At 45.2% G+C, this 20792-nt stretch overlaps 1 protein-coding gene across 2 annotated transcripts in view; it reads left to right on the top strand.

Annotated features, from left to right (window-relative positions):
- The first annotated feature begins 1258 nt into the window (after positions 1-1258).
- Positions 1259-20792, top strand: part of FAM120C (family with sequence similarity 120C) — a 95583-nt gene continuing 76049 nt past the window's right edge. The window contains exon 1 of one of the 2 annotated variants that reach the window (XM_040998171.1): positions 1259-2040. In XM_040998171.1, coding sequence (XP_040854105.1) covers positions 1330-2040 — 711 coding nt within the window. In that variant the 5' untranslated portion in view covers positions 1259-1329. The remainder of the gene's footprint in view (positions 2041-20792) is intronic. The other variant, XM_040998180.1, reaches the window with a different exon arrangement.

A 20792-nucleotide genomic window follows, 5' to 3' on the forward strand; every position in this document is an offset into this window, starting at 1 on the left:
CAACACAAGGCCCCACAATGTAGAGAGAACTGCCTGCCAGTTTCCACTGCCAGCAAGGGCCATGGATGCGACTGCTCCCTTCGCATCTCCTCTTCTGCTTATTCCTGCTCACAGAGTGGGCCGTAAACTCCTAACCACAGGCAGGTGTTCCATGGATTTCATGGAGCCTGCTGCAGATAGATTTCTCAAATGATTATGTCTCCATATGTCTGAAATTAGAGCCCTTGCAAGCTATTTTGAAAAGCTCCCAGACAGACTAATTGCCAATGAGGTTTGGAAATCAAGGCCTTCACCGCTGGCCATACTAGTTCCTTGGTACCGAAAAGATGCAACTTGCACTTTAATTCGTGTGGCTGCTTATCTCCCAGAGCTAGGGCAGGAGATATGTACTTTTCCTTTGTCTCAATGCTGCCTTGGGCAAATGAACACTGTTAAGTGTCAGTATTCCTGAGACCACCAACTCTTGCAAACATTACAGTAGCTAAACGTGGAGTTGCACAGACACGGTCATGGTTAGCATGTTCAATATCTCAAGTGTGTTCTTCTCATTCATTAAAAACATGCTGTTAGTTTTTCCACTGGGAGAAAATTCTCCCCTGTTGGGGGTTTTTACCTCACATTAGCTAAATTCCATCCATCCAGTCTACTTCTTTTCCCGTGATTCATCACTCCACTCCTCCCCACCCTCTTGCTGTCCCCAAACTCTTTTTCCTGGGAAAAGCGGTAAATACCCTGAAGCCACTCTGTGGGATGCAAGCTATTGGAGTGCAAATGCTCAACCCACATCAGCAGGCCCCGCCTCCTGCGAGCCTGGGAACGCAAGGCCTGACAGGGGTGGTAGTCCGGTGCCTCGACTGCATCCCGGTTCCACTGAGCCCAACACTACAACTCCCAGGATGCCCCTGATCCCCGCCCCGCCCCGTCGCCCCTCCTCCAGCTAGAAAGCGTGTACCACCGAGAAGACGAGGCAACATGGCTCCCGGAGGTGGAAGGCACAGGCTTCACCCCCTTTGCAGCGGTTAAGCCCAGCCGGAGAGGAGAAAAAGCAATGAGACGTGACTAGAGCCCATCATCGCTTTTGTCCTCGCAGCCTCTTCTGAGTCCGGTCGGCTTACCCCCGTTTCTCCGCACCCCATTCCAGCTTGTGCTCCCCTCCCCTCCCTTCCCCGCCCTCATCCCACCGCTCCCAGACCCCTCCCCTCGGGAATCCTTTTCCCGCCCCCTGCCGCCCCCCGCGGAGTGCGCACGCGCCCGCCCCCAGCTTCGCGCCCTGATCGCAGCCTTAGCCTGCTCGCGCAGCCTCCGTCTCATCTTGCCTACCGACGAAGCATGGGCGTCCAGGGCTTCCAAGAGTTCCTGGAGAAGCGCTGTCCCGGGGCCGTGGTGCCCGTGGACCTCCTCAAGCTCGCACGCACGGTTTCTCGCCAGCAGCAGCAACAGCAGCAGCACCTGCACCTGCACCGCCAGCTGCCCCCGACGGCAGCCCTAGCGCCCGGAGCTCCTCGCACCGCCAGGGGCTCCACGCCTCTGCAACCGCCGCTCCCGCCCGCTGCCTTTGGTGCCTATTCCGGGGGCGCAGGGCCGACCCGGCACCATCACCCCGCTCACCACTTCCACCACCACGGTCAGGCACCGCCCGGGCTGCACCCACCGCTGCCGCCGCCGCCGCCCCCACCACTGCCTGGTGCCAGGGTGCTGGTAGACGCGGGCTCGGCGCTGCCGCGGCTTTATGGCGGCTACCAAACGGATTGGGTGTGTGGCGGCCAATGGAATGCCATGCTGGGCTACTTGTCAGCGCTGTGCCAGGCTTGTGCCTATCCCGGCGGCGACGGCCTGGAGCTGGTGGTCATGTTCCCAGGGGGCCTGGGCAAGGACCGGCTGGCCGAGTGGGGCCGTCGGTGCCAGGCTGAGCGGCAGACAGCGCAACTGATCGTGGGACACGTGGGCAACAAGGGCACCCCTCCACCACGGGCCTGGTTCCTGCCACCGGCCTGCCTGAGCCACTGCGTGAGGCTAGCACTCATCCGCTTCCGGGTCAAGGTGAGGGAGGGGCCGGATCTTAAATAACACGCCCCACACCTGTTCCCTCTGAACTAAACACCTAACCACCTACCCACTTCCCTGCCCCCCATCTATTCACTTACCTGCCCAATCGGCTAACCTGCTCCCCAACTACCCTCTGCCATCTTACGCCTCCTATCCCCCTCCCCCTTCATACCCTCTCCTGCTGCATCTCTACCCGTGTCACCCTGGTGGCCTCTGTCACATTCACTCACTCTGGTGAGTGACCAGAGTGGACCAGCATTCAGTTGTTTGTTTGGCCTTTTTTCTTTCCTCCAAGTGATGTGACTTTCCTGCCCCCTTTGCAGTTGGCATCTTCTCTCTCTTAAACCTTTGTTCTAGCAAGTCAATGAAAAGGATGTTAATGGAACACCTTTCTTAAGCTTTGTTATTCTGTTTGCCTCGATTCTTTTCTGTCCATTTGTCACTCAACCTTTTTCAGGCTTCTATGCCCTCCTACCTTAGCCTAAGGATGCGAGCAGGCCAAAAAAAAAAAAAAAAAAAAAAAAACCCACTGGTTTGAGTCACTGTTCAACACCTGGAGACCCACTGAGTGTCATGGCTTTGAAAAACATGTGAGGCTAGTTCTCGCCCTTAGGAAAGGACATCTGCACACACAGAACTGTGATCTAATGGCGTACATGTATGTGACTGTGTGTTTTGCTGCAGACAGTAAATAGGGCAGTTGTTTGTTGGGAGTGTGAGGGAGGGATGTCTGTGGACTAAAACGGTTCCCAGGAGGCTTCCCTGGAAAAGTGGTGGCTCACCTGGCTCTTCAGGGGTGCCTTGGGTTGGAATGGGCTACAGCTCTGGGGCTGGAGGAAGTGGTTGCTTCAAGGGGGAAGAAGAAAATGAACAGAAGCACAAAGGAATGCCAACTGCGGGAGGCCCCCTGGGCATGTAGTTGGGTCAGTGCATATGGGGCCCGGGGAGGTGCCTGGCAGCAGCCCCGCTTCTTGGCACCCCTGCTATTGCTCGGTGGCTTTGCCATAATCTGAGGTTTCAAGTTGCTACGTGTGTTGAATGGCATGGCTGCACACTGTAAAGAGGGGGGCAGGAGGAAGATGAGGATTGTTCAGGGTGGCGTAGCCCAAAGGAGCAAACCCACTCTGAAGCTGAGGTTATGGAAGACATCACCACCCTATTTTTGTTTTGTAAAGATTGATTTTGTTTTCATTGTAAAAGCATTTACAAACAAGAGGGACAGAGAGAAACCTCTTCCACATGCTGGTTCACCCTCCAGATGGCTGTAACGGCCAAAACTGAGCCCATCCAAACTCAGGAGCCAGGAGCTTCTTTTGGATGTCCCATATGGGTGCAGGGCCCCAGGGCTTTGGGCCGTAATTTATTGCTTTCCCAGGCTGCAAGCAGGCAGCTGGATGGGAATTTGAGCAGGTGGGATTAGAACCAGCGCCCATGTGGGATGCTGCTGCTTGAAGGTGGAGGATGGGCCTAGTGAGCCACAGCGCCAGCCCTAAAAATTGCCACTCGTAGGGATTCCCGACGTTGGGTAGAATTATGGGGATGAAGGAAATGGCTAAGAGCCTGGCAGAGCCTCAGAGAGGAGCCTGTAGCATTTGCAGTTTGTGGCCAGAATCCAGCCCCACTGGAGTCCCATGTGCCCAGCATCAAGTCTGCATAGGCTGAGCACAGGATGGTTGGCTTTTGCTAATGAAAGATCTAGTCATGTTTGGCCTGAGGAATGGAACAAATGGAAAATGGTCTCATTTGCTTGCTCTGCTGACCAGTCATGCTAAAGGAGATTCTTCCTGCCCAGCCATTCTTGCCACCTTCCTTTTCACTGTTACCCCCCAGACTTGAGAGCTTTTAACCTGCTCAGGCCGTAGCAGCTAGTTGATGAAACACTGTATACCAGGTTATCCTTAACAATGTAGCAAATGAATAAATAATATCTGTTTTCCAAAGGAGGAAACTGAAGCATGGTATGTTTAGAGCCTTTGCCCACTGGGCTTGAGTTTCTGGGGTTTATGGCCATGGAGTCTGTTTCTAGAGCTCAAGTGCTTGAGACCAGAGCTCTAAGTTGAGTCTTTAGAAAGAGCTGCTGTGATTTGCGTCACTTCCAGATGCAGCTAAACTCCTGGCTCCAAGCTCAAGACAGGTTCAGGTCCTTGATTTTGACTTGGCCGTTTTTGGTGCTTGCTGAAGCCTAAGTGTTCTGCTGGTTGCTGCGATTCAGAGGAAAATAAGTGGCCTTTGCCGTCATCCATGAGGTCTGGGTTTCCTAAGAGACTGGGAGGCCCCATAGCAGATAGTGTGTATCAGTTACAGATGATGTAGAATGTAGCCCCTTGGCAGGTGTGGTTAACTCTGATAAAGGGAGGTGGAAGTTGGGAAAGGCTTCACGAGTGGTGAGGAGGCCTGATGCTGGTCCAGGTGGTGGTCCAGGGTGTCACCACCAAGTCGTCATGAGCTCTCAGTAGATTTTCATCGGAGCTTGGTGGAAAACATGAACATTGGAATATTGGTTTGTATTTTCTAGGCTTTTTTAATACATACTTCATCTGTCAAGATTGTTTTGAAAGGCAACAATTTTGTTGTGTTTTGTTGTACTTGACATAAAATCTCATTTGAAAAATGCCAGCAGATGATCCAAAAAAAATCAGATGAACATGTGATCGATCGAGGCTAGTACATGGTAGAATCTTAGTGGTAAATGGATGTTTACCAAAGGGTTATTTCAACTGTGGCATGTTTGAAGTTTTTCATAGTAAAAGATTGGGGAAAATATTTCCAGCAGTCCATTTTAAGTTGCCAGAATCACTATTGGGGAAATGCTCCACAAAGCTAGATTGTAAACAACCGCTTGATTTCCATGTTCCTCATGTCTTCTGTACTTTGGGAACAGGATACATGGTTGTCCCCTAAATGATAGGTCAGTGAGCCTAAGAGAATGGGTGGGAGTGACTTCCTGAAGCATGTCATGTGGCTCCAAAATTGTTTTGTCAAGTATCTGTCCCTGTTACCAGTGAGGTTCTCTTGCTTCCGTCACTGGCTCTCTTGCTGCTGGAGTGGTGGAAAAACTGGATGTGATGAAGACTTGGGATGACTGATTATAGTTTACAGTGTCGCACTGTGTTGTTGGCATGGATGATCTGTGTTCCGTTTCCTTTCACTTCATGGCAGTGCTTCAGAGCAGAGTCCACTGCTGGATCTCTCCTCTGCTTGGTTGTGTTCTTCAGGCTCTAAATAGAGCACAACATGGTCTCATGCTTCTTTAGATTTAGGATGGAGAACATGGAGGTTAACTGATTAAATGATAGAGAAATTTCTTGTTTGCTTATCTGTTTAGCATTAGACATTTAGGACTTCGACGGAACGATTCAGTGTATGTTGTTGGAATGAATTTTCTCGTTTGGTTTCTTTTATGTGCTCAACAGTGCTTTGTGAATGGTAATGGTTAGGGGTAGGAAGATTTAATGAATGTACAAATGGCTTGCTGGGTCTCTTGCTAAGGGTTTTAGAAGTAGAGTAAACTAAAGCAGTTTTAGACTGAATCAGGAAATGATGTAGGGTGATTACAGGAATGAGTGCTTTATTTTAGGGAAGGTATATATTAGATACTTAGCACATGAAACTCATCATAGCTATAGGTTTTTTAAGTATGGGGCTAATTACAGGAAAAGGAATTTTTGTGAACAAATATTAAACTGCAGTGATTAGATGTGGCGGAAAACATGTTAATCCATAAACAACAAGGTCTTGCGAAGCCTGATGCTTCTCATCTCGTGCTTCAGTTCTCCAGAATGCAGTAGAACAATGGCTGCTCTACTTCTTGACTGTTGACCTGTCCTCAGTCCTAGACAGTCTGAAAACTCAGGGACTTTTCTCGGTGCTTTAACTGCCAGGGAAAATGATTAAAATGTATCTCTTGTTACAGCCTGAGCAACAGTGGTATGTAAAGTACTTTTTAAAAACCGCTTATTTGAATGTCAGAATTAACACAGAGAGAAGGAGAGAACTCGTTTACTCTTCAGATGGCTACAGGGCCAGGGCTCCACCAGGCCACAAAAATGAAGCCAGGAACCAGGAGGTTCTTCCAGGTGTCCCCAATGGGTGGCAGAAGCCCAAGTACTTGGGCCATATTTCCTCGGCCATTAGCAAGGAGCTGGATCAGAAGTGGACCAGCTGGGACATGACCCATACGAGGTGCTGATGTTATAGGCAGTGGCTTTAGCTGCTATGCCATAAACCAAAACATTGCCTCATAAAGTACTTTCTAAGTAGTTCAATGAATCCTTATAGGCTTGCAAGGTACATGGTTTTTTCCCCATTTAAATTCGAATAACTGAGGTGCGAAGAGAGAAAATGATTTTCTGTGGTCTGGCACCATGAATTAGTGGCTGAAAATCCTTGTTCTACATCTGTATTACTCAAGAGTCCCTTTCTACCCTCTTTCCTTTTTGGGGATGGGGCGGTACACTGTTGTGTAATACACACTTTTATTGGCTAGATAATATGGGTAGGTACATGAACAAAAAACACTAATAAGTAGATTTATTGAGCACTTAGCTGGTGCCAGCATTGCTAAATGTACACTCGTGCCAATGCAAGGCAATGTGTGAGCTCACTGCCAAGCGAGTGAGTCACATGGCGATGCTATAGGCATTCAAAAGCGGCAGGCCCTTTCTTTGCTGCATTTCCAGTCTCCCCCTCAGATTTCTTTCACTTAGGCATGCACAAATAAACGTAAAAAAAAACAAAAACTTCTCCTTTCCTTTGTTATTCCCTGAAGCCATTAGCCTTGCCCCTTTCTTCCCTTTTTACCATTTTTGAAAAAGAATAATGAAGTGCCTGTTGCTGCTTTGTTATCTGATGTCACCACTCTGAATCTACCACATCCATTCCCATGGCTTTCTTGCAGCCTGTCTCTGAGCCCTACCTTCCTTTGCCTCTACAGTCTTGCTTCTGATAGTGAGTCCCTAGTTCTTTCTCCTCCTCTCCTGCTTCCTTCCTGCTCTGCCTGCTGCTTGACTAGCAGTGCTCTCAAGGCCTCTGTCCTAGTCCCACTGCTTTGCTGCGTTTGTTTCTTCAGCAGTATCATTCTGACTGGAACCCTGTCGTGATGATTTCTGTAGCTCTCTAACCGCACGGATTTCCAGCTCTCTGACATCCAAGGTGAAACTCACTCTTGCTCCAAAACTAGTTCTGTTTCCAGTGATTGTTTTTTAACAAGTGGTGTTTTTTTCACACCACTTTCGGATACCACTAAATCCTCAATTCTTCAGTCTGTCAGTTCCCACGTTGACTTGTTCATCAAATCTTCGCAGGTTTATCTGAAAATACTTCTGAGTCCAGCTACTTACCTGCTTCTGTTCCTTTATTGGAGCGCAGGCCCCCATTAACTGTCTGAAAGGAAGCAGTTCAACTTGTTCCTTCGCCATCACATTCCCGGGCTCCATCCATCCACCACGTCACTGTCACACGTGTGAGGGGACCTTGAGAAAGTTTACGGTCATTGTGTAGTATGAGAAAACTATGCCTAAATCTCCAACTTTTTGCACTGAAATGATTTTTAGATTCCATTTGCTGCGAGCGAGCTGTCTGAGGTCCCCTGACAGCATCCGGAAGGCCCTGGCTGACAATGTTGCATGGCCAGAGATAGGCACTGGCTTGCTGTTCCGTTCTCACCAGGCCCACGCATTTCATCCTGGCAGACAGCGCGCCTTCCGCACACAGCCTCCTCACAGTCTCTTCAGGCCACTCCTGTGCTCATTTGCTCCCAACAGCCGCCCCAACCATTCCTAACTTTCTTTGCTTAGACACGCCATGGCCTCTCACACAGTGCTTTTCTTACATAAAAATCGGCCTTTGCATAGCATGCTCCTGTTCAAAAGTTGCCACTGTGAACTCTGTCCCAGCCAGCCTCTGGGCTTCCTTCGCCTGTGCTACCAGGAATTCTGTTCCTAACTCCTCTGATATCCCCCTACACGCACCATGTTTTCTCATGTTACATACATTTTTCTTTTAAATGAGTTTTGAGAGGGCAGATCATTTGCCGTAGGACTGACACAGTCTACACAACAATGGTTGGTGCAATGGAGGGTGCTTGTTGGACTGTAGAGGGCTTTGAAGGTCAGGTAGGTGAGAATTTGAAACTTTTGTTTTATAATGCTATATGGTAATTCTATGTGAATCAACTCAGATTGCAAAGTAAATTACCATATTTTTTTCCTGTAGAAATTCTAAGAACCACTTTGCAATGCAGTTACACAATATATTGCTCTTTGCATCATAGCTCACCGGTGTGCAGGCCCTGTGTCCTTTGTGAATCTATATGTATGTGTGTCTATATATATATATTTTTTTTTTGCTGCTCCACTTCTGATCCACCTGCCTGCTACTGCGCCTGGGAAGGCAGTGGAAGATGATCTGGATGTTTGCAACTCTGCTACCCATGTGGGAGACGTGCATGGAATTCCAGGCTCCTGGTTTGGCCTGGCACAGGTGCAGCTTTTGTAGCCATTTGGGAGTGAACCAGGAGCTGGAAGAGATCTCTCTTCCCTCCTTTGATCTCTCTTCCTCCCTACCCCTATAATACATAAATAAATAAAACTTAAGAAGTGGCTACCTCATGGGTTTAGTGTCTGCCATAGATTTATTAGGTCATTTACTCTTCACAGCAACCTCCCATGGTGGGTATTAAGCATTAAAAAAAATTTTTTTTTATATTTTTGCTTTTTAAAAATAAAAGTATTTATTTAGGAAAAGTAGATTTATAGAGAGAAGACAAAGAGGAAGATATTCCATTCATTAGTTCACTCCCCAAGTGGCCATGTTGACTGGACCTATGCCCTTCTGAAGCCAGGAGCCAGGAACTTCCTCTAGGTCTCCCACGTGGATGCAGGGTCCCAAGGCTTTGGGCTGTCCTCCACTGCTTCCCAGGCCACAGGCAGGGAGCTGGATGGGAAGTGGAACAGTTAGGATAGGAACCAGGGCCCAACTGTTTTTTTAATATGAAGAAGTTTTTAACATTTATTAGTATAACCATTTCCTGGTTCACTCCTCAAATTCTTAAAATGGCTGGGACCGGGGTTAGGGTGTTTGAAGCCTGGAATTGGAAACTGAACCCAGGTTTCCCATGTGGTTGACAGAAACGCAATCACTGGAGACATTACTGTGGTCTTGGGGTCTGCTCTAGCAGGAAGCTAAAATCTGTAGCCAGAGCTGGAAATGCAAGCCAGGTATTCTGATGTGGTTGCCTTAATTGCTAAGCTAAATGTCCACTCACTGTAGTTAAAATATTGGCAGGCTCAGCATAGTCACCCAAGACTGTGCTGCTAGAACATGATTAGTTTGAGATTTGAGCCCAAGTCTATTTGACACTGGAAACAATATGGTTACATTTTGTTGAAAGATTTGTTTGCTTGAAAGTCAGAATTACAGAGAGATCTTCCATCCACTGCTTCCCATCCAGATAAGCTGTAATAAGCAGTGTGGAGCCAGGCTAATGCCAGGAGCCAGAGGCTTATCCAGGTCTTTCATATTTCTAGCAGGGACCCAAGTACTTAGGCTATGCATCTTTCCCTGATTTTCCCGAAGCCTTAGCAGGGAGCTGGATCAAAGTTGGAGCAGCCAGGACATGAACCATGCCCATATGGGGTGCAAGCATTGCAGTCAGTGGCTTTACTCAGTATGTCACAACTCCGGTCACGTTGCGGGCTTTTTTTTTTTTTGCCCCTATTTATTTTTCTGTTATTTATCTGAGAGAGAAAGAGATCACTTTCCCTCCCATGTGCTTGTTGTTCTCCAAATGACCACAGTAGCCAGGGCAGGTCAAGTCAAAGCCAGGATTCTACAAATTCCATTTAGGTCTTCCAAATGGCTGGCAGGAGCTCAGATACTTGGACTGTCTTCTGATGCTTTTCAGGACTATTAAGGAGCTAGAGATTGGAAGCACAGCAGGTGGGAATTGGACTGGTGTTGCTATGTGATACAGATGTCACAATCGGTGGTTTACCCTGCTGTGCCACAGCGCTGGCCCCTGAATACTTTTTCTTATGTTAAGGTTGTATAGCTTGAGTGTGTAGCCCTGATCTAGTTATGTAACCCTAGGGAAGTTTAACTCTTTTGTGTCTTGGTTCCTTCATTTGGGACGATGAGGATAGTCACAATATCTCCATCATAGATGTTATCAGAAGCATTGAGTGATCAGAAGTGCTAGAGCGTTATGGAGCATAGCATATGACTCAGAAGTAGCAGCTATGGTTATTGGACCAAGATATCATGTGTGTGAAATCAGTTAGACATTGGTCATCTTATTCTCAGGCTTTAAGTTTAGCACAGTGTGCAATGCACACTCCATGATTTACCTCCTAGTATCTAGACTCATTTCCACTCAATATTTCCTTTTAAAGTTAATTAATTTGTTTGCAAGAAAGCTTTTTTTTTAAAAAAAAAAAAGATTTTACTTATTTTTAGTGGAAAGTGAGAAGTACAGAGGAGGAGAAACAGAGAGGAGGATTTTCTGTCCGATGATTCACTCCCCAAGTGACTGCAACGGCCGGTGCTGCACTGATCTGAAGTCAGGATCTTGGAGCCTCTTCCGGGTCTCCCACGCAGGTGCACAGTCCCAAGGCTTTGGGCTGTCCTCGACTGCTTTCCCAGGCCACAAGCAGGGAGCTGGATGGGAAGCGGGGCAGTCAGGATTAGAACTGGTGCCCATATGGGATCCCGGCGCATTCAAGATGAGGACTTTAGCTGCTACACCATTGTGCCGGGCCCACAAGAAAGGTTTCATCTACTTGTTTCACTCCCCAAATTCTTACCAGTGGCCAGGGCTGGACTGCAAGCAAAGCTAGGGATTGGGAACTCAAGTGTGGTCTCCTGTATGGATGGCTGTAGCAGGAAGCCGGGGTCAGGAGCTGCAGCTGCCAGTCAAGGCCAGATGCACCGATGTGGGACGCGGGTATCCTAGTTCCTAGGCCAGTTGTGTTGAAGAATGGACTTTGTTCGATCAGTATATATTTGACTCCTATATGTACCAAGCAGAGACCAAGACTGTGAAGATGTGAATGAAAGAGACTTCTGAGCTTATGAAGCTTATAATCCATCGGGATAAAACACACTAAAGAGACAAAAAATTTAATATTTTCCAGAATTGTTGTGACAAAGTGAAGTAGGTGAGTGAGATAAGCGTGCTGAGGTCATGGGTGCCCCTCAAGAAGCTTGTAGTCCAATAGCAGAAACAATTGAGAAAGTGTATTTGGAGCTTCCAGGATTATTTCTGTGGCTCTTCTTATTGGACTAGATCATAACCAATAAGTGATAGAGCCATATTTGCATACCAGACACCAAAACCTTGGCCTTGCCATACAGGAAATTCTTTTTTTTTTTAAGATTTCTTTATTTTTATTGCCAAGTCAGATATACAGAGAGGAGGACAGAGAGGAAGATCTTCTGTCTGATCATTCATTCCCCAAAGTGACTGCAGTGGCCGCTGCTATGCTGATCCGAAGTCAGGAGCCAGGAGCCTCCTCCAGGTTTCCCATACGGGTGCAGGGTCCCAAGGCTTTGGACCATCCCACACTGCTTTCCCAGGCCACAAGCAGGGAGCTGGATGGGAAACAGAGCAACTGGGATTAGAACCAGCACCCATATGGGATCCCAACACATTCAAGGCGAGGACTTCAGCTGCTAGGCCACCACACTGGGCCCAGAAAATTCTAAAGGTTGTGGCAGAGATGACAAACTGTCAGCCCATTGCAATAAAGGATACATGCCCATACTTTTGCCTTGGTCTCCACATTTTTCTTTTTTTCTTTTATGATTTATTTATTTGAAAGGCAAGGTTACAGGGAGGGAGGAAGAGATACAGATGTTTCATTCCCTGGTTCACTCTCCCAATTTGCCACAGTGGCCAGAGCTGGGCAGGTCTAAAGCCAACAGCCAGGAACAACTTCTGGATGCATGACCCCCAGCATTTGGGCCATCTACTGCTTTTTCAGGCCGTTGCCATGGAGCTGGATCAGAAGTAGAGCAGCCAGGACTCGAACCAGCACCCATATGGGATGCTGATTTTGCAGGTGGCAGCTTTACCAGCTACGCCAAAAGACTAGCTCCGCTGTTTTTTTCTGAAAGGCATTTATTTTTATTGTCATGAATGTTCACCACAATCTATAATGAAGAAATAGCTTTGTACTGATTTATTAAATTATATAGTTGTACAAGTTGAACAATTGTCATTTTCTGCTGTCACTTCTCTTGCATTAGATGAACAGCTTTTTAACAAATTAGAATTCTGGGCCAACTTCTAAACATTGTGAAATGTTGCAAGAAGACTGACTTTTCAACTATTAAGATATTAGATCCTCAGGCAGTACCAGTTGCCTGTTTTTGGCAAGCCACCTTGTCTTCATTTCTTAGTGTCTCTATTTCATGGGATCGCCCTGACACAGTGTCCAAGTGCAAATTGTTCATGGTAGATATGTTATACAGTGACTCTAAATGCTTGCCACTTTGTGGTATTCATACCCTTGTGTGATTTCCTGACTCTGGTAATGTGGGCTGGACTTAGTGGTTTACTTCAAATGAGCCAAAGCAATGGGATGTTGCTTTCAAGGTATGTATGTATGTATGGATGGATGGATGATGCAGCACATACAGAAGTATATATATTTAAAGAAACAAACCCTGCAACTTGCGCCTTGCTTGCATTTTCTTTCTCTGGCTCTTCTTGCTTGATCTCTCTGATGAAGCAAGCTGCCATGTTGTGAACTGCCCTTTGGGGAGGTCCACATGGAACCGAGGGTAGCTACCAACCACCAACCTGCTAGAAATTGAATCCTGCCAGCAGCCACGTGAGTGAGCTTGGAAGTGGATCCTTCCCTAGTGAAGCCCTGAGAGGACTGCACCCCAGCTGACAGTTTGGTGGCAAGGCCGTGAGAGACCCCGGGCCCGAGGGCCTCCAGTGCTGTGCCCACAGCTGCTCTGAAATAATAAATGTTGTTTAAAGCCACTAAGTTTGTGGGTTGCTTTGTCACGCAGAAATAGACAACTCACATACTATCAATGATGGCACTTATACTTTTGTCTAATAGTTTTGATGAACAGGAGACATTTCTTGTACCCACCTCTATTTCAAGTGAAAAAGAAATGGTACAAGAAACTCATCACATTTCAAAGGAGACAGTAGAGAACCCATTTCTTTGTGGAATTGATGCGTTTTCCTCCATATCTAAATAAAATGTGTCTGTTGAAAGACTTCAATTTAAGATACCATTTAAACATAATAAAGTCTAGTGAGAAAATATGACCAGTATCCAAAAATGAGAATAACTTTAAAAAAGGTTTTAGAATTTCAGCAGGCTGTGTGTTTGAATATAGAAGCAATACTTCTATGAAATAGTTATGTGTTAGATGAAAAAAAAAATCCTACACTTGAAAGGTTGTTTTCTAAGCAGTACTTTTACTAAAAAGTGCCCACTGAATGGATCCGAAATTACATCATAAGCATGCATTTGCAAAGGTTAGAAATACTCTTGCTTAGGGAGTTGACAAAGAGTAGAAAAATAATACAAGAAGTTCATTTATCTAAAGTTTTGCACCTGACACAGCAAATATAAACACCACTCACATAGCTGTCCATTTAGCTGTATACATAGCTTAATGGTGCTCAAAGGATGCTCTCTGACCAACTTCATAGCAATACAAATTCCTAGGACCTGTCCCAGACCTACTCGAGCAGAAGCTCGGGATGGGGCTCATCTGTCTTTGAACAAGCCCTCCAGCAAATTCTGATTCAGGCTCAGTTTTGAGAACTGCACCCAAGTAAAATATGTGTGCTAAGAATGTCAATGTAACTCAAGTCTTCAATTTACAGCCAGTTCCAGGTACATCTGGAAATGATCTAGTTTTGTGTGTTTTTCAAAGTCTTGGAAGGTTTGATACCAGCTGGTCGGAATACTTGTGCAATACTGTTACTGTTGGACTTTGGAAACCTCAATTTGAGGCAGAAGCCCTTTGCAGAGACTTAAAATTAACACCGTAACACCATTCAGGATTAATTTTGTGCTGGCCAGGAGCTGGTAAGGAACGTTGTGGTGTGCTCCAAGCACAGCTGAACACTTTGCTGAATGAATTACTAGGTGTGTGTTTATGAAAATTGCCCTGGTAACATAACTTGGGGGACAGTTGGCTTGGTGGAAGCACTGTACTCAAGGTACTGAAAAAAGTAACTTGGTGGGCATTCAGCTCACCTGCAAAGATTGAAATAACATTGGCCTTGTTTCATTGGCGTTGACTGCTGTCTAGACATTTTGGCTAAAAGCAGGTTGTTCACTAATAGTTTTGTGAACGTACAGTTTGTTTTACTCATTCCTCGCAGAATTATGCCTTTGGGAAACTCATTTGGCAAAAGAGAAACTGGCTGACATTCCTTTGATGAAATTGATTTCCGAGAAATGAAAGTGATGGCCTGACTTACATTCCCATAATTGTGGAGTTGTATACTGGGTTCCACAAAACATTCTCTGACATTTTCTGAAAGTGAACTAGTGCTATTTAATTAGTCTTTCTAAATTAACATTCCTTGTGTGAAAGAAGAGTTACAATGGAGATACAGATTTACCATACTATGATACTGAAAATGAACCATGATGTCATTGATCAAATTTTCTGCGACTTTCTTGGTGCTAGTTACCCTACTGCACTGTGCCAAATATTTGGCCAGTGATGTGGCAGAGCATGTGATAATGGCTTCCCACATGGGCGCAGTTCGACTCCTGGCTTCTCTACTTCCAATCCAGCTCCCTTGCTATTGTACCTGGGAAAGCAGTGGACAAATTGAAGCCAGGAGCCAGGAACTTTTTTTGGGTCTCCCATATAGGTGCAAGCACTTGGGTCACCTAGTGCTTTCCAGGCCCCCTAGCAGGGAATTAGAACAGAATGGAGCAGCAGGATTCAAATTGGTGCCCATATGGGATGTCAGTGTCACAGTTGGTGGCTTTAGTCATTGCACCAGAATGCCGTCCTCAAAATGCCTATATTTCTAACCAGTTGTTTCTCGTTATGAAATTGGGTGAAATAGAATCACAGTGGAAGCATCTAAGGCTAAATTCTGTGTTGCATACTGGGAAAAAATATGTAAGACCTAGCATTGACCAACTCCTGGCACGTAAAGACATCAGGCCTCTGATTCTAAGTCAAAGGGTACCAGACTGAACCAAATGTAATGATCAAATTTTTTCTATTTTAAAACTTGTTTTTGATTTCAAATGTAAACTCCCATATCTCACATGTATATATTGTTAACACATAGCTTGCTAAAAAAAAAACATAATAAATAAAATTACACTTCTGGAACTTGATCTTTGTTAATTCAGCCCCCTCGATTCATTCGTATTAGCTGCCCGCTCCTGTAAGTGTTTGCAGCCAAGGACTCTTGGAGATGTCTTGTCATCTCGTCTTTGCCGCAGTTCCTGTCTTCTTTACTAAGGCAAACTCTGAAGAGCCCTGGAATCTGCCGGTTTGGTCCTGAAAATTTGCTTTGGGCAGAACAAATGCCAATCTTGGGTGATTCCGGAGGCCCTCTAGACAGCAGTACATGCCATAGATTTTTCTGAACAGATATGTTGTAGCCAGTTTTTCCAGAGCTTATGTGTCAGATATTTTATATGAACTTCTTGCAGTCAGGTAGGAATGAGCTTATATCTACATCCTGAGTGACTTAACTCTAACAATTTCAATTTGGGCATAGGTCTGCCTGATGACAAGAATTTTCTGCTGTCTCTATTGCTTACAAAAGTCAATGTCAGAGTACAGTCTCTAGCTCACACACGCACGGCACCAGGTTAGAAACTTTTCCTTTGGTTCTGCTACGTGAGAAAAATAACACCCATAGAAAGAGGCTAGCTCTTGGGGAACAGTAGCACTGAGATAGCAGTGCAGGAGAGCATCCAGTAGCATGTGCTGATCATTGAGTCTCTACTTGAAACCTCTACCTTAATGCTGTATTTCATGCCAAAGACCCTGCCACACCTGTTTTCATGTGGATAATTAAAATGTCTGCAGCTGGAAGAGATGGACAGTTTATCAATGTCGCAGTGAATCAGCCGTGATGCTCTTCTTGCTCCTGGTCGCCATTGTTTTTTTAGCTGATTGATTCAGTGTAGTCAGCTTAATGGTGGCTGTGCTCCACAGTGTGTAATGATGAACATTTGCCTCAATAGTAGTTTCATCCTGATTCGATAGACTTCAGAGCATTAGGGCTTTGCAGCGGAGATAATAAATCAGTCACTTCAGGTCTGCTTTTAAGACGATGCTTCCTTTCCTTCTCTTCTTTTGCCTTGAAATTGAGGTCAGATAAGGAAAGTAGCCCACTTGAGTGGGGCACCAGGTGGTGTATTTCATATGGTGGATGGGAGGGAGGCTAAGATCCCAATAGAATAGAAAATAAGCTGGAAGGAGTCATGGTACAGAGCTTTGAAGATAGCATTGTTTCTTGGTTCTAAAGTTAAATAGCAAGCGAGCAAGCATTAAGCTCTTTCTAGGGTCCAGGCAGTGTATTAGAGAGATGGCTGCAGCGCAGCTCTGCCACGAGGGAGTGGACCATCTCGTTCTTGTTTATGCCCCTGTGTTTATTGGGTTGTGAATTGATCGGAGTTTTGTATTTGCTCAGTATTCCAGGTGCTTTTATTAGAGAAACAACACTGTTGATAACAGGAAGATTATTTTGAAAATCTGGCCTAACTGTATTCATAGCCAAGTTCTGCCACATTGGTAGTGTGATGTGGGGCAAGTTATTTAAATTTTTCAGACTTCTATTTTCCATATTTGAAAAGGCAGTAAGAGGGCAATTAATGATGTGATCCCCATTTCATAGGGTTAGGAGGACAAATGAGATGTTCATCTTGAAATATTTTTATAGCTTTTGAATTATAGAAAGAGTTCTTCTATCCAAATGACTGCAGTAGCCAGGCCTGGCCAGGAGTTGGGAACTTCATATGGGTTCCTCACATACCTGCAGGGATCCAACAACTTGGGCCTTCTGCCTCCTCAGGCTCATTCATAGGGAGTTGGATTGGAGATAGAACAGCCGGGAGTTGAACCAGCCCCCATATTATGCTGGTGCTGCTGACAATTGTTTAACTCTCTGGGCTACAACACTGGCCCCCTGCCTTTCATATTCATCACTACCATGTCAGCTCTGCTAAAGCAGGTATATTTATTCATTTCTGTATCCCAACCCAACTATATCAGCGCTTGGCTGAAGAAATACTGGTTGAAAGTTGTGTGACTATTGTATATATTGGAGATACCACAGTGAGTAAACAGATTTTTAAACCCTAGTCATGTTGAAGCTCACTTCCTAGGGAGCTTTTACATGTTGTATTTTTAAAGATTTATTTGCTTATTTATTTGTTACTTTTTTGAAAGGAGAGACAGAGAATCTTCATCTGCTGGTGTGCTTCCTGAATGGTTGCAACAGCCAGGCTGAAGCCAGGAGGCAGTAGCTTCTGGGTTTTCCAAGTTTGTGCAGGGCCACAAGCACTTGGGCTGTCTTCAACTGCTTTTCCAGGTGCATTAGCTGGCAGCTGGATGGGAAATGGAACAGCTCGGCCTCAAGCTGTGGGATGCCAGTGTGGCAGGTAGAGGCCTAACGTGCTGTGCCATGATGCCAGTCCCTCCTAGGTATTTTTCATAGTAAATCTTCAAATAAAATATTTCTAAATAAAACAAACTATGACATCAGGGATACAAGCTGTGGTTGAAGAAAGAATCACCCATCCTTCCTGGTTTTTGGGTGCTTTTTTCATTTACCCAGGACAAAGTTTAAGGAGCATATGATTTGAAAGCCACTGCTTTAGACTATTTCAGGGTGGGAAATGAGGCATTCAACTTCTTAGAGAGTGGTTGTCACTCAAGTTTTATGAATAGATTTCAGTTCCTCTAGAAGAAGTCACCCCACTGGGAGGTTCGGTGTCTCCCTTGTGTGCTCACAGTAATGTGTGCTTACAGGTTCTCACGCTTGTCTTACTCTGTGCTGCGTGCATCTTGGCACTTAGGAGACCCTTAATGCCTAGTCCATGAAATAAAGCTATAATCAGTTGTTCAAACTCTCACTTCCTTTAAAACTCAAATTTGCTGCTTTTCTATGTCTTTTCTGTGCTGTGGTTCTGGCTTCTCTAAATCATTGTACTGCCTGGGAGATAGCAAGACTCCAGCAAGCTGGACCACATTGGGCCAGACACTGGAGATGTGTGTGCTTCTAGGTGGTAGCAGTGAGCATGCGTGTGTGAGTGGAGCTAGGGTGCTCACTCTTTTGGTGGTCATGTGGCTGGAAGAGTATTTCTCTTTGCTTTGATCGGAATGCAGTGACCGTAGGTCATTCTAGCTTGTGTTTGGGAGAAAATGCCATGATGTGTAATCTGTTTCTCAAGTTGGTCTTGCCATGAGAATCATTGGGCTTGTTCAAAAGAGCATTGCAACCTGCCCTTGCAGCTGCTGAATCGACACTGCACAGGGGGAAGAGCATAGAATAGCCGCTCTCCCCAGGGAATGGAGGTAAAAGGAGTACTAGTTTTCACCATACACTCTCCTATATATTTCTTTTTCTCCTGCCCTGTATGTGTTCTTTTGTTCAGCTGTAGTTAATAATTTGCATTGAGCTTGTGATTCATTGTACAAAATGCATACAAAATGTTAAAAGGTATAAAAGGATATATAGTAAAGAAATATCCCCCAACCCCAACTACTCCCAGGCCATTAGGTTCTTCTCCCAGAGGTGATCAGTATCAGTTTGTTATGCATTCTTCCTAATTATATATAAGCATGCACATTTAATTATCCACATAAATATTTACTGTACATGTTCAAATATTTTAAAAATCTACACTTGTAAAAACAGACAGCATGCAATACCTGACATTCTATACCTTGCTTTTATCATTTAATATACTGGCAGTATTTCCATATGTGTACTTGTGTCTTGTTATTTTTTATGGGTCTTTACTATTCCATCCTCTGAATACATTATAGTTTATCTTATTCGTGTTCAGCAGTTGTAGGTGATACTGCAGGGAATATCTTCTACATTTGCAAGGCTGTGTTCACACTTAAGCATTGTTGTTCCAAGTGTTTTATCTAAAAGATAATGCTTTGGCAGCACAAATTGCTGGGTCAAAGGATATGTGTGCATGTGCGCATGCATGTGTGTATGTGTGTTTAATTATTTGAGAGCGAGAAAGAAATGTCTTCCAATGCTCTGGTCATCTTCCCCCCACCACACACACACACCCATGACTGCAGTGGTGCCAGCTACCTGAGCCATCGGTGTTGCTGCCACAGTGTGCATTACCGGGAAGCTGGGGGCAGCTACAAGACCCTGGGCCTCCAGTGTGTGACCTGGATGTCTTTAAGTGCTAGCCAAAGGCCCACCCCTCCTGTGTGTATTTTCCCAAATCCATTATAATCTTAGGGGACCATCATGATCTATGCTTCCCACCATTGCCCAAAATGACAGAATACATAGTATGATTATAATTGTATTTATCCTTTCAACACTGTGAGATTCTGTGCAATTTCATCTATGATGTCTTCTATTTTTTAGAAAGAGATTTCTTTGGAAGACAGATTGGCAAAGAGAGGGAAAGATGGAGACAGAGGTCTTCCATCTGCTGGTTTACTTCCTAAATGCATGCAACATCCAGAGCTAGGCCAGGTCAACGCCAGGAGTCAGTGAGTGTGCAGCTCTCCCATGTGGGCGGCAGGAGCTGAAGCACTTGGGCCATCATCAGTTGCCTCCTAGGTGCATGAGCAGGAAGCAAGATGGAATGCACAGAATAACTGGACTTGAAGCAGCCATTCCAGTCCTACATGGTAGCTTAAGCTCCTGTTCCAAAATGACTCCCCTATTTTTTATTGATTACATTGCATTATGGGACACAGTTTTATAGGCACTGGGATTCCCCCCACTCCTCCCCAGACCCCATCCCCATGGTGGATTCCTCCACCTTGTTGCATTACCACAGTTCAAATTCAGTTGAGATTCTTTTATTGCAAGCATCTACCAAGCATAGAGTCCAGCATCTTACTGTCCAGTTAAGTTCAATGGTTTCTTGGGGAGACCATCTCTGATCTGAAGGTAGAGCCGACAGAGTATCATCCCAATCAATTAAAAGCCCTGACATTACATCAGTAACATTTTATAACGTTATGGAATTAGTTGACATGGTATTGAGTAACCAATATGTTAAAAGAGGAAAAAAAAAAAAGAATGCAAGTTCTGAACCACATCCTGTGACTTCTACATTGACATTGCAATTATTAGTTTATATACAACGGGTTCTATACACCTTAAAATGGCTATAGATTACTATTCAGCTGTCTATTTTAATTTTAGTATTTAGCAGTTTATAGCGTTGAAGCATGATTTTGCAGAACCTGGCTGTTTTTCGGGTAGTCTAACTGTATAACTCTAACAAGACATATGTCAACTGTTGAGGTGAACAGTTTTAGGAGGGGTGTGCAGAGAAATCGTCAATACCCTAGTAAGGAGTAACTAATCTTTGTGTCCCACCCAGTGAGTTATAAGTGCATCCCCACTGACTGTTTCCTGTCTGTTTCTAGGCTTTCCTTGTTGTTCTCTCTTTATTCTAGGTTTTTTTGTTTATTTGTTTGTTTGTTTGTTTTGAGGGGTTTCTGGAGCGATCCTGATGGTCATTATGAGAGAGGGTGGGGACCCAAAGTCAGAACCAGGCAAGGACCAGAGAAAG

The sequence above is a fragment of the Ochotona curzoniae genome, unplaced genomic scaffold, assembly GCF_017591425.1.
Source record: "Ochotona curzoniae isolate NIBS_2020 unplaced genomic scaffold, NIBS_Ocur_1.0 contig_1274, whole genome shotgun sequence".
Lineage (NCBI taxonomy): Eukaryota > Metazoa > Chordata > Mammalia > Lagomorpha > Ochotonidae > Ochotona > Ochotona curzoniae.